The following is a 12948-nucleotide window of genomic DNA, read 5'->3' as shown; positions in this document are numbered from 1 at the left end:
GAGTGATGATGATGACGATGATGATGATGATGATGGAGATGATGATGATGGAGATGATGATGATGATGATGATGATGATGATGATGATGATGATGATGATGATGATGATGATGATGATGATGATGATAAGGTGGTGTGGAGGAAGTTGTGGTGTCGGAGATGTAGGGAAAGGCGATTCTAGAGGAGGAGGAGGAGAGGGGGGGGAGGAGGAGTAGGTACAGATGATGGAAGGTAGAGGAGGGGCCAGGGAGGTGATGTAGTGTGAGGAGAGCGTTGGGCTGAGGTAGAAGAGTTGGTGGTAATGCTAGAGGAGGAGGAGGAGTACTGAAAGTAGAAATTGACGTCTCCTGCACGTTGAAGTCTGTTCTTGCTTTCACACAGGACACGTTCGTCTGCTGTCTTGGTCAACAGCCGAGCAGAACAATCAGGACCAGCTCCCACGTCTCTCACGTACGCCTTCCCCGCTCCGCATGCCCTGATGACAAGACTGCAGAAGCAGGAGTGAGGAAGGGATGCTGGTTAGTCTCAAGTAGAGAGATGGCAGACATGCGGGTCCGCGACACGGGAGGGAAGGATAGGCAAGGGGGATGAAGGCAGGGTAACAGTAGGAGGAGGTAACAGTGGAAGGAGTTGTGGTGTTGGTGTAGGAGGAGGAGGAGAAGAAGAACAATGATGTTGATGATGAGAAAGTTTGGAAACATAGCACAGGAGCAATGCAATTCAAAAGGAAAACATGGATGAGGTATGATAAAAGTTCATGTGTGACCCTGGCTCGTCGAAAGTTCGAATTTCAAATGCAGCAGCATCGTGTATGCCTGCGGAGAGACGAAATAAGTCAGACAACTGTATCTTGTTGACTGGTGCGAGTAAGTAAAACGAGGTTTTCTTCTCAACGGGGGAGGGAGGGAGAGAGGGAGGGAGAGAGGGAGGGAGAGAGGGAGGGAGAGAGGAAGGGAGGGAGGGAGGGAGGGAGGGAGAAGTACAAAGGAACGGAAAAACTGGCAAGGGATGAGAACAAAAACGTCTACAACCTCGAGTGAAGCTGTATCTGTCACTCTTTGCTACCCCAAGATCCTACGTATCGGTCATGAGCACATACACCAAGAGTGTTGGGAAGGAGCTTCACACATTGCCGCTCCCTCCCAATGCTGTTGGTCCCTCGTTCTGCATTACAAAGGCAATGCCGTCTCCTCCTCCATGCGTTGCGTCGAGCTCCGAGCCCTGGGCAAGGCCGGCAGTAAGGACGGGCAGTAGGGGACAGGAATAAAAGACCTCGATCTCGAAGCGGAACGTGGAGGTGAAAGCAGAGAAGACCTCTACAGGCCGGTTGTACCACAGGCATCTGAAGCAGCCTCAGCCGTCGCTCCCCTGCTCGTCTCTCCTTAACGAACCCTCTCTTGTTCGGCTCCGGGGGATAGGGAGTGAGATGGACTCTGCCGTTGTCAACGCACTCTGTGAGGAAATAGAACATCCCGGGCTCACCCTGCCCCCGGCATTAGCCCCCATCTCCCTCCTGCCTCCCATGGCGTACCGGCACGGGACCCGCCTGTATGGCATTCTTGCAAGGAGCCGAAGCAAAGCTCCCGACGTAGCACCTGCCATCCTGTGAGGAAGACAAACTCACTTATGACTCGCACACCAGGGGTTGGATAGAGTTCCCCATAGTGGAGCCTGACACTTGTACCCTGTGATGGGTGCAAACCCTACAGGCTGAGCTTTCGACTTCTCCCATGCAACGCATCTTGGGCAGTCAAGAGGAGGCGAGAACGAGGGCTGTGCATCCCCAACGAAGCTGAAGACAGGAAGTCAGGAGAGGAGTCCGAAACAAGATCGAAGCTGACGGCCCCGACCTGAAGTCGCTGTGAAAGTTCTGGAAGTCATCGTACTCGATGATGTTCCCCTGGCGAGGAGCAAAGGATGCGAGTGTGCTCGTGTAACCGACTTCAATCCTCCTCGTTCCCGCTAGTCCATCCACGAGGTTCGGTACCCCGGTGTACAGCTCGCTTGTCTCCACTCCCAAGTACTGCCCCTCCCCCCATGAGTACACGCTGCCATCGGCAAGCAGCACGAAGGAGACGGTGTTGCCCAGACTGGCATTCAGAACCTTGGAGTATCCCAGCAGCGGGCAAGCAGAGGGTGTCGACCGGTCGACTGTATCAGGGAGGCACGAGAAGGTGAAGAACCTTGTGTCTTGCACGCATGAGACAACCCCGAGTTGCGCAACGTTGTTCCTCCCCCACATGTACAGGATGTTACCATCGCTCGTCCTCCCTGTCCCATCGTTGAGCGTGTAGGACGAGCTCACACTCGAGCTCGAGCCCAGCAGACAGAGGGCGACGAGGCTTGCAAGCGCTCCTCGCGCCATCTTCTGAAGGAACACCACCACCACACACACTCTCTTCCACAGCAGACTTGATGATGTTGACCCGTTGTCTTGTTGTTCGAGTTTGACCTTTTTTTTTCTCCCTTCGGGCCCCGGGGATGTACCAGACATTTGTTGTACGAGACTGAAGTATCCGTTACTACCATGTAGCCAGAGTGTAACCGCCCTTACATTCATTTTTAGAAATCAATAATATATGATAAAATTACATGTAACCAGCTACCGATCTCGCCATAGGCGTTGTAGGCTACTAGGGCTCCCGTGCTATTTGAGGGGCCGTAAATCCAGTAGCAACAGAGAGGAGTAAAACGTTTTAGAACAGTCGATACGGAAACGCTCGTTTCCACTGCAGTGTGACATGGACCGTTCCGTCCCTGAGATACGACCGTATCTGACGACCTGCCCCTTTTTGCAGCCCCTGAACATGACCCCCCGAGATCCAATCTGCCGTCATCCCGGTACAAATTGTACCAGGGATGTTCTGTACCAAAGGGCCATTGATCTGACCCCCAGTCAGTGAAAAGATACTTTTTCATGAACTCAAAACTATTCATAACAGTACATTGTTTCAGGTATTTTCCTTGGTACCCCGTCCCCTTGGGGGCCTTAGATACCTCCATGTTGATCTATCGTCAATGTTTACTCATTATTATTTGTAGAATTTTTGTACTATGGAAACAAATGTGAGTGATATTGATGTTGACCACCCACCATCTAGGATCCTCAAGATACCTTTCACCATTTCTGGTCCCCCGTCATCATTTTCACATCCCAATGACCCTATCTATGTATGACCCTACCCCCATCTTCCCCTGAGAAGTACCCCACTTCCCTATACACCCTCTCACCCTGTTGGGAAACTTGTTGACCTGGGGTGGAGTCCCTCGAATCCCGCGAGTCATATTGGCGAGGCAAAGGCGGCGACAGTCTGGGAGATGGCGGAGGTTGACGGAGAGGAGACAAGGGCAGCAAAGGATGACTGAGAGAGGAAAAGAAGAAGTACGCAGGATGGTCGATCGGATGGATTGAAATAGCACACTCAATGAAAGGGGAGATAACAGTGGAATGTATACATGAGTACAATTTGAAAGATTGAGTGCGTGGTTTGATTTTCAATTGTTTGAGTAGCAAATCATGTCAAAACTCAATGCACACGCAGACCCCTTTATTTGATTATAGTCTAGAATTGATCGCAAAAGTTAGCAGATACCTGCGAATGTACCAGCATGCGTACGTGATTTTCAAAAAAACATCTCAAACATGAGAAAACTAATGAATCGCATGCCAGATAAAGCAAAGAACACAGCAAACATAATCTCAGACTCCTCGAACCTTTGAGTTCATACCATGAGCACCTCTTCGGTAGCCTATTTGCGCACCCCCGTCGTCCAGGCACTTGGTACTCCGCTGTCATTCAAGCCCATGTCATGACCGATTGATTGCAGACTGGATCGGCTTCATCTCTCTGGGAGGGACTGCGGCCGTGCTGGCGTACAGGCTGATGAACTTCAAGCCGCCCAACAAAGACATCCTCTACTTCTTCGGTAAGGCGCGAGATGAGGGTCAGGAGGCTGGGGGTGAAAGCTGACGGCGTGCAGGGTACCGTGAGAAGGGGATGATCTCGCTGTACGTGAATCTGTTTGCGGCAGTGGCATATGTGAGTGACGATGCGGAGTGGTGGGGAGCGGGCAAGGGGGGAGTAGTAGGACAGAGGAGCTGACGGGGCTGACGGGAGGATGGCGCAGTACGCAAGAATCACGTCGCACTTGTCCGGAGACGTCGGGGCCGCGACCAACATCGTCTTATACAAGTACTTTGACTACCTCATCACCTGCCCTCTTCTGGTAGGGACGAAGAGTAAGAGAGGGGAGGTGAGGCTGACGGAGTGTGGCAGACCTTCGATTTGCTGACTACGCTCAACCTGCCGTACAAGATCACCTACGCGGTGTACGTGCAGATCACGATCTTTACCGGCTTCATGTCTGCGAACACACCACCACCAGCCACGTATGTCAAGGGAGAGGCGAGGGGATACTGAGGGCTGGAGGCTGAGGATGGGATGTACAGGTTTCTGTGGTTTGCGTTTGGGATGCTGCTGTTCAGCTACACGTGGTTCAACATCATTAGCCTCGTGCAGGTAGGGAAGGGAGGCAGGAGGCAGGACATGGTGGCTGATGCGAGTGCGCGCAGGTACGCTTCATCCAGTACTTCGCCAAGAAGGGCAACACGACCCAGTCCCGGCGAGTATCGGTGGCCTCGAAAGCAGGTGGATCTGGCGGGAGGGAGTAGAGGGGCGGGGACGTGACGGAGGGATGTGATTGACAGGTTTCCGCAACAAGAACGTGAGGAACCCACTGCAGACGGCCTTGAGCACCTACTTCTGCATCTGGATGGTGTACCCGGTGTTGTGGCTGCTGCTCAAGACCAAGGTGATCGACCAAGTGACGGAGCATTGCATCAACGTTGTGATGGACGTGCTGGCGAAGTCTATGTGTGAGTAGGAGGATGGAGGGGTATGCCGAGTTGTTTCTGACGGGGCGTGTTGGGTGTGTGCAGACGGGTTTGCGCTACTTCGGTTCCAGCTGCTCATGGACAAGGCGAGCCTTGAGATGTCAGAGCTGAAGGTGACGAAGTCGGACTTGATGGAAGACTTCAACGCGGAGAAGAAGAAGATGCGGGTCAGAAGGAGGGGACGAGGAGGGAGGGTGCGAGAGGATGACGGGGAAAATACAGGAGCTCCGCCGCCGACAGCAGGCTGAAATGGAAGGAGAAGAATTATCGGATGACGAGGAGGAGGCGCATGGCAACAGTCGTCAGAATCAGATCAAGGGAGGCAATCATGTTTCAGGCACTAGCTCGCCTATCTCGCAGGAGCAGCTCGGCATGCTTTTGTCACAGATGACGACGATGCAGCAGATGAGCTCGCCGCGTCAGGTAGAGCCTTGGCTAGTTTTGGGTCGATAGTCACCGATATCTTGTAGATGGCACCGATCGGTCAACCAGCTTCACCCCTTCAAGCGTCGATGATGCCCGGTGGCATGCCAAACTCCTTCATGTCGGCTCCTCCTCCCCGCATGATCGATGAGAACGCCGGCAACGCGCCAGCGAACTGGATGTCAGCTCAGCAGGTGCAGCAGAGCGCTGCAGGAGGTGTAGGGGGAGCCCAGCCAAACAACTGGCGCCAGGTCAGCTGATCTTGAAGGGATTGAGATTTTACTGATGGTGTTGACATTCTTGCAGGCATTCGATGATCTCGACCAGGGTCGCGGGATGTCGCGTGATGTGTGATATTGACATATGTAGCAGCTCCTGTGTGGGCTTGTTTATAGTTGTGATCGCATCGATCCTTGGCTTTTGCTTAATTTTCCGTTTTAGCTCTTGTGAAGATATGACATGTGGCAATGCCATGTGCAATATCGTTTGTTCGAATTATCATGAACTTGTACACTTGTAGTTGGACATTTCTAGACATCAGTTTTCTTCTGTTTCCCCATGCTCCCTGCAAGAATTTTGTGATGATGCATCTACTGCTTCAATCCCCATCGGAACATCTTGGGGTTAAAAGTGAGACCATGTTTGAGACGGATCTGCTAATGGCTGTACCTGCCGTCTCCCCTTTCCCCGCTTTTGCCACCATGCCGCCGTCCCTCTATGAGAACAAGAGCCATCAAACTTGACTACAACCATTGTAAGAAAGACCCATTTTAAAAGTATTTTAGTTGTCTCCTGCTCGGTTACTCGGGATGTGGTGGAGTCCCCCATTTTCTCTGGACCCCACCCCCTCCTCAACCTTTGTGCACCCCCACAAATCCCAAATAGTCTACCACCCCCGATCCGACATTCTCTTACGGCCCCTCGCTCGTCAATTCTTTCAGTACCAAAATGCCTTACATTAATTTTTACAGTAGTATTCTCCATACAATTTCTTTACTCATTTTCATATCCGTTTCTATCCCCTTCTACCGACCCCAGCGAAATCATCGACCTCCTTGGTTGTTGCGTTAGGTGTGTGACCCACCCTACCCCCTCAATGACTGCTCACCCACCCCGTCCTCGGGACTGCATCCTGTATCTGAAATTAAAATAGACCCAAGAATGGGGCAATGGGTAGGTGGAGATTGCGGGGGATAAGGGGGTGGGGGACTAGAGGAAACTCGTGGATATCCAAAGGGATGGGGTGAATTGATTCTGTCTGGTACAAAGGACTAAAAGAACCGGGTCATCCCATATGAATAGGAGGGTGGAATGCATGGGGGGTATCAAGAGAGTGGGTAGGGGTGGGTTTGAGGAGTGTATCAGAGCTCACTGTGAAATGGATATTGAGGGTTGCGAGGGAGAGAGGCGGCGAGGATGGAGAAGGAAAAGGAGGAGGATGGGGAGGAACGTAGAAGAAGCAACAAGATACCTTGTTTCCTGAACGAATAGATCTCAGCCCTATGAGCAGGAACTGAAGGAAAGAGATGCAATCAGTACAGCATTAGAAAGTATCCAAGTACAACAACCGCTGATTCAATGTACTGAAGCATGCTGTGGTTGACAGAAAATCTATCTTTCAACTCTCAGACCAGAATATTGTGCTACTCATCGAACCTTTGAGTTCATACCATGAGCACCTCTTCGGTAGCCTATTTGCGCACCCCCGTCGTCCAGGCACTTGGTACTCCGCTGTCATTCAAGCCCATGTCATGACCGATTGATCGCAGACTGGGTCGGCTTCATCTCGCTGGGAGGGACTGCGGCCGTGCTGGCGTACAGGCTGATGAACTTCAAGCCGCCCAACAAAGACATCCTCTACTTCTTCGGTAAGGCGCGAGATGAGGGTCAGGAGGCTGGGGGTGAAAGCTGACGGCGTGCAGGGTACCGTGAGAAGGGGATGATCTCGCTGTACGTGAATCTGTTTGCGGCAGTGGCATATGTGAGTGACGATGCGGAGTGGTGGGGAGCGGGCAAAGGGATGGGGAGGAGGACAGAGGAGCTGACGGAGCTGACGGAGCTGACGGGAGGATGGCGCAGTACGCAAGAATCACGTCGCACTTGTCCGGAGACGTCGGGGCCGCGACCAACATCATCCTGTACAAGTACTTTGACTACCTCATCACCTGCCCTCTTCTGGTAGGGACGAAGAGTAAGAGAGGGGAGGTGAGGCTGACGGAGTGTGGCAGACCTTCGATTTGCTGACTACGCTCAACCTGCCGTACAAGATCACCTACGCGGTGTACGTGCAGATCACGATCTTTACCGGCTTCATGTCTGCGAACACACCACCACCAGCCACGTATGTCAAGGGAGAGGCGAGGGGATACTGAGGGCTGGAGGCTGAGGATGGGATGTACAGGTTTCTGTGGTTTGCGTTTGGGATGCTGCTGTTCAGCTACACGTGGTTCAACATCATTAGCCTCGTGCAGGTAGGGAAGGGAGGCAGGAGGCAGGACATGGTGGCTGATGCAAGTGCGCGCAGGTACGCTTCATCCAGTACTTCGCCAAGAAGGGCAACACGACCCAGTCCCGGCGAGTGTCGGTGGCCTCGAAAGCAGGTGGATCTGGCGGGAGGGAGTAGAGGGGCGGGGACGTGACGGAGGGATGTGATTGACAGGTTTCCGCAACAAGAACGTGAGGAACCCACTGCAGACGGCCTTGAGCACCTACTTCTGCATCTGGATGGTGTACCCGGTGTTGTGGCTGCTGCTCAAGACCAAGGTGATCGACCAAGTGACGGAGCATTGCATCAACGTTGTGATGGACGTGCTGGCGAAGTCTATGTGTGAGTAGGAGGGTGGAGGGGTATGACGAGTTGTTTCTGACGGGGCGTGTTGGGTGTGTGCAGACGGGTTTGCGCTACTTCGGTTCCAGCTGCTCATGGACAAGGCAAATCTTGAGCTGTCAGAGCTGAAGGTGACGAAGTCGGACTTGATGGAAGACTTCAACGCGGAGAAGAAGAAGATGCGGGTCAGAAGGAGGGGGCGAGGAGGGAGGGCGCGAGAGGATGACGGGGAAGATACAGGAGCTCCGCCGCCGACAGCAGGCTGAAATGGAAGCGCAAGAGATGTCGGACGACGACGAAGACGTCGATGACCAAGCTGGCGAGAGCAACCAGAGTCAGAAATCTAAGGCTGGCAAACAATCCTCTGGAAAGAACTCGCCTATCTCGCAGGAGCAGCTCGGCATGCTTTTGTCACAGATGGCGACGATGCAGCAGATGAGCTCGCCGCGTCAGGTAGAGCCTTGGCTAAATTTGGGTCGATAGTCACCGATATTTTTTTCAGATGTCTCAGCCCAGCCAGATGATGATGTCTCCTATGCAAACGTCGATGATGCCCGGTGGCATGCCAAACTCCTTCATGTCGGCTCCTCCTCCCCGCATGATCGATGAGAACGCCGGCAACGCGCCAGCGAACTGGATGTCAGCTCAGCCGGTGCAGCAGAGCGCTGCAGGAGGTGTAGGGGGAGCCCAGCCAAACAACTGGCGCCAGGTATGATGAGAAGAAGGAAGGGGATGGTCGAGCAAGCATTGGTAGAGGATGGAGAAGGCACAGCGATCAGAAACTGACAGTCTTGCAGGCATTCGATGATCTCGACCAGGGTCGCGGGATGTCACGTGACGTCTGATGAGAAGCTGCAGTGGTCAACAAGATCTTTGAGAAGCTTCAGTAGTCAACAAGAAATTTAAGTCGGTTTGTTCGATTGATTGTTTGGGTGTGAGGATATTTTGGTTTATAAGAAATGGTGTGGATTTTAACAAGCCCGCCTCTCTAGTCCCGTTGCGCTCCCGTTACCGTCATGGGTTTGCTCGATTGTTGCGCAACCTGTCAGGCTTGTCATTGGGGTTTAGGAAGGAGACGCCAGGCACCTCAAGGTCGGTTGCTCTCTTTAGGATCATTGGGGGGTTATCCAAATCACCCCACTGCTGATGTGATTAGAATCCAAACGAGGGGAGGGGGACTGGACTAGTGAAGAGGAGAAGAGAGATTGAATCTTCCTACCTCGTCATCGTATCCGTTGATCTTCTCCCACGCCTGTGCCAGGGTGTCAACTGCAGGCTTCCCATCCTCTGCCTGTCTGTGTGTCTCCTCCTTGCGTGTCTCCTTTTTCTCCTTGTCTCCTCTCTCTCTCCCTTTCGGGCCCCCTCATCTTCAAATCAGCTTTCCTCTTCTACGCACCTCCTGCAAAATCTTGAACATGGCGCTTTGAGCCTCCTCCTTCGACATGGCGTGGTTACGGAAGCCGATGCGATACTCGCGAATGTCGTACTGCCCGTCCTGTGCAAAGGTCACACGCCCCAACACTAACTTGCCATCGAAGGTGACTGAGCATCATTGATGGGATATGAAACCGTCGTGAGGAGGAGAGGATGATGGGGATGCGGCTTGGGACGAGGATAATAATGGGGATGGGGACGAGGAAGAGGAAATTTCAATGGGAAGGAGAAAAGATAGATCGTGGTGTAAGTTCAGGATAAGAGGTTAAGATCTGGGCCAAGGCAACTCACATGCTGTCCATCCTTTCTGGGGAAACGAAAACGAAAGTCGAAGCCAAACCTGTCAAGCTACAGGGAGCGATGAGCATGGGGGAGGCGGGGGAGCAAGAGCAAGAGAAGGCGTAGAGTAGGAAGAGGGGAGAAGAGGAGAGAGAGGGTAAGGGGCAGGAAGGAATCGGGCGTACACAGAGTAGGGCGGGAGGGTGTGTATTGGAGAAGGAGGGGGTTAGGGTAGTGGGTCATACCTGCGTGATGCGAGGGCTGTCAACATCGTCCAGGTCGAGCTCGGAGCCGAAGAAAGCCTGTAGAAGCTCGTGAAAAAGTGTTTCCTCCCTCTGCCCCCCCTTCCTCCTCTTCTTCAATCTATACTTGTGCCACAACCAACAGCCCTGACCCCCCCCCCCACAACCACCTCGACTTCATCCCCAGCTTCTCCTCTCCTCCTCCATCTCACCGCGGCAAGGGCCTGGTACTCAGATTGTCTCTTCCTATTCCACTCGTCCAGCAGCTCCTGCAAGGCAGGCTCACGAGGCACAGGAGGCAGTGGGGGAGAGGACCTGAGAAAAAGGCGCAAGAGGATCGGCCTGCGCCTTTGAAAACTCCTCAGGGTTGACCCAGCAGGTTGTCACTCCGAAGCCAGACACGTAGTAGATGTCCTTGATGATCAGCTTATACCTGCCAACATCATCAGCTGCTGTGGAGCTGGGGCAGGTGGGGCCGCACATGGTGAAGTAGCGAGAGAATCGATCGTCCTCGAGAGGTTCGGCCTGGTCCGGGAATCTGTCGGCGTAGAACTCCTTGCAGTCCTTCAGCTCCTGCGCAGCAGTCAGCAAGTCAACTCCTGCTCGTCCTCCCCCCCCCTCCCTCCATCCTCCAACCGTCTCACTCCGTCCTCCTCCTCCTGACCTGCGGGTTGGAGATCTTCTCAATCTCTCCCACCAGCGTCACACGCGCTCCCTTCTGTCCCGGGCTCTGCGGGTTCTGCACGTACAGCGCCGTCTTGGGATTCGCCATGATGTTGCGAGTGTGCGCCGCGTTGTTGGCCAGCAGCATGTACGGCTGCCCTTCTTCGTTCAACAAGTAGCTCACCAGCGTTCCTGTCCATCCTCAGCTCTCCCTCAGCTGAATTCTCAGCTCGTCACCGAATGGATACTCCTTCCCGTACTTCTCCCACTTCTCTACGGTGGCCTGGGACTGTGGGCCGAACCTTCCAGCGTATCAGAGAAGGGACGAGAGGGAGAGGGAGAGGGGAGGAGAGCAGGGAGGGGAGAGGAGCGGAGAAGAGAAGAAAGAAAAGGTAGAGGGGAGAAGGATGGGAGGGAGGAGGAGGAGGGGAGAAACCTGTGGAGCCCGTCGAAATCTTCTCGGACCGGGAGGGTTGTGCAGAGGGTACCGGACGTACAGGTCCCGACCTGCCGTTTACCATCAGAAAGCACAAGGTGGGTCTATGGGCCCACCAGGGTCTTGCAGAGCTCGCCGAGAGTGAGCTCGAGTCGGAGCTCCTTTGGGTTCGTTTCCACTGGAGCACAGATCATGCAAGACTCCATGCTTCATCCTGTCTCTTGCCTCCTCCCTCCGCAACCCTCCCACTGTCTTCTTGCTCTCCTCTACTCATCGCTACCTGCCCCCAACCCTCCCTTCTTCCTCCTTCTCTTACTTTTCAGAGAGTTCAGACGAGGCCTCTGCCGGAGGATGGCGGGAGTGGCTGAGGGGAGAGCAGGTCACGTAAAGAGTCGCAAGTGAGCGAGCTGAGGCACCTCGATGGCTGGGAAGCTGGGTCTTAGCTACATGTCTTGTCATGGGATACAGCGCTGCTCTCCCGTCAGCACCTTCACCCTCCTGTCTTGTCAGCCTGCTCACCTGCTCTGAAGGCGAACGACTGCGCGGTCATACACAAGAGGACGGAGGCTCGTAACATCCTGCGAGCAGAGGTCAGGAGGAATGTCAGTGTTTGGTAGCCACGAAGTCAGCAAAATTGTCCGGGTTGCAGGGAGAAAAGGGGGGGGGGGGGAACCAAAACTTGGTCAACTGCTGTCTGTTTTATCGAAACTGCATCCACAGCAGGGAAGAGAATCATCTTCCTATCAACACAAATCTTGAAGCATTTAGCTAGACATGACAATCTCAACTGTCCTTGTTCTTGTTCCTGTAGCCTTTCCTCGTCCTGATCGAGATGAAGGGTTCTTGATTTCACTCTTCTCTTCCACCCACTTATCCTCCTGCCTCTTCCATCTCCTCCATCTGATTCTCCTCCTCCTCCTCCTCCTCCTCCTCCCCAACTTCGTACCTTGCGGCCACCATCGTACAACTTTTTTCGATGACGACCTCATCTCCACTCAGACCAACCCGTCTTAAAAAATCACTGAGAAAGACTCGGGAAATTACCCCGGCCGGGCCTTGAGTAACCCTCGTCCCCGCTACGGCCCTCGTCTTCTGGGCTTCTTCTCGCCAGGCATGCAGCAAAAAGGGCGGTGGTTGGAGGAAGCGACAACGAGGCGACGAAGATGGTGAAGACGATGAAGGTGATGAAGATGGTGGAGACAAAACAGATGATAATGATGACGACGATGACGATGATCATGCAGATGCAGTGATGAGGGCCTTGAAGCGAGGAAGCACTGAACGAGAGAGGACAGAGGGGATGAGGGAGAAACGATGCGAGGCGGTCAGAAGTGACCTCAGATACAAGATTTAGCAGAGCAGGACAGCAAGAGATGGGAGGGGCAGGAAGCAGTCAGGCTTCAAGGGAGAGTGTGAGCCTCCTGGAGCTGCGGGACTGGACGAACGAGAAGCTGGAGGACATGTACCAGCGAGGGCTAGTGGACGTGCTCGCAGCCCTCGTGAGCGCCTTCAGGTAGTTCCCCGTGCGATGCTTCGGCCTCAGACTCGATGAAGGTGTACGTGCATGACGACGTGTTGCAGGGTGCTTGTGCGGATGGAGAACGTCTGCATCGAGATAGGAGAGATACTGAGCATTAATGTGGAGGACGAAGGGAAGCAGCTGACTGTGATGAACGCCAAGACGAAGGATGTCATGCTGGTCAGGCCTTATAAGGAGGTGCAGGCAGCAAAGCTCAACCTCGACAGCATC

The 12948-nt window shown here is 53.7% G+C and overlaps 4 protein-coding genes across 4 annotated transcripts; 2 read left to right on the top strand and 2 right to left on the bottom strand.

The window, feature by feature from the left end:
- Positions 1-1122: 1122 nt before the first annotated feature.
- On the bottom strand, positions 1123-2365 carry GUITHDRAFT_148917 (hypothetical protein; the record flags this gene model as incomplete). Its single annotated transcript, XM_005818947.1, has 6 exons — positions 1123-1221; positions 1273-1342; positions 1392-1483; positions 1532-1595; positions 1625-1792; positions 1851-2365. 6 exons carry the CDS (start codon positions 2363-2365, stop codon positions 1123-1125), a joined length of 1008 nt encoding a protein of 335 aa, XP_005819004.1.
- A 1365-nt stretch (positions 2366-3730) lies between these two features.
- On the top strand, positions 3731-5671 carry GUITHDRAFT_148916 (hypothetical protein; the record flags this gene model as incomplete). Its single annotated transcript, XM_005818946.1, has 12 exons — positions 3731-3782; positions 3829-3927; positions 3982-4040; positions 4129-4254; positions 4278-4390; positions 4451-4520; positions 4574-4649; positions 4709-4876; positions 4940-5061; positions 5117-5317; positions 5365-5568; positions 5624-5671. 12 exons carry the CDS (start codon positions 3731-3733, stop codon positions 5669-5671), a joined length of 1338 nt encoding a protein of 445 aa, XP_005819003.1.
- A 1317-nt stretch (positions 5672-6988) lies between these two features.
- Positions 6989-8989, top strand: GUITHDRAFT_148915 (hypothetical protein; the record flags this gene model as incomplete). The annotated part of the gene is made up of 12 exons (XM_005818945.1): positions 6989-7040; positions 7087-7185; positions 7240-7298; positions 7397-7522; positions 7546-7658; positions 7719-7788; positions 7842-7917; positions 7977-8144; positions 8208-8329; positions 8385-8597; positions 8647-8853; positions 8942-8989. 12 exons carry the CDS (start codon positions 6989-6991, stop codon positions 8987-8989), a joined length of 1353 nt encoding a protein of 450 aa, XP_005819002.1.
- Positions 8990-9078: 89 nt separating this feature from the next.
- GUITHDRAFT_156432 (hypothetical protein) lies at positions 9079-11744 on the bottom strand. The gene is made up of 16 exons (XM_005818944.1): positions 11718-11744; positions 11615-11668; positions 11515-11562; positions 11315-11376; positions 11199-11269; positions 11000-11064; positions 10764-10954; positions 10581-10672; positions 10415-10532; positions 10312-10368; positions 10103-10159; positions 9870-9926; positions 9541-9639; positions 9364-9396; positions 9231-9284; positions 9079-9186 (listed from the first exon to the last, which is right to left on the bottom strand). Exons 2-16 carry the CDS (start codon positions 11655-11657, stop codon positions 9133-9135), a joined length of 1101 nt encoding a protein of 366 aa, XP_005819001.1. The 5' UTR covers positions 11658-11668; positions 11718-11744; the 3' UTR covers positions 9079-9132.
- Between the last annotated feature and the right edge of the window lie 1204 nt (positions 11745-12948).

The sequence above is a fragment of the Guillardia theta genome (genome assembly GCF_000315625.1).
Source record: "Guillardia theta CCMP2712 unplaced genomic scaffold GUITHscaffold_256, whole genome shotgun sequence".
Taxonomy (NCBI): Eukaryota; class Cryptophyceae; order Pyrenomonadales; family Geminigeraceae; genus Guillardia; species Guillardia theta.
The sequence above is the reverse complement of the archived record's forward strand: the minus strand, read 5'-3'. Positions and strand labels throughout refer to the sequence as shown.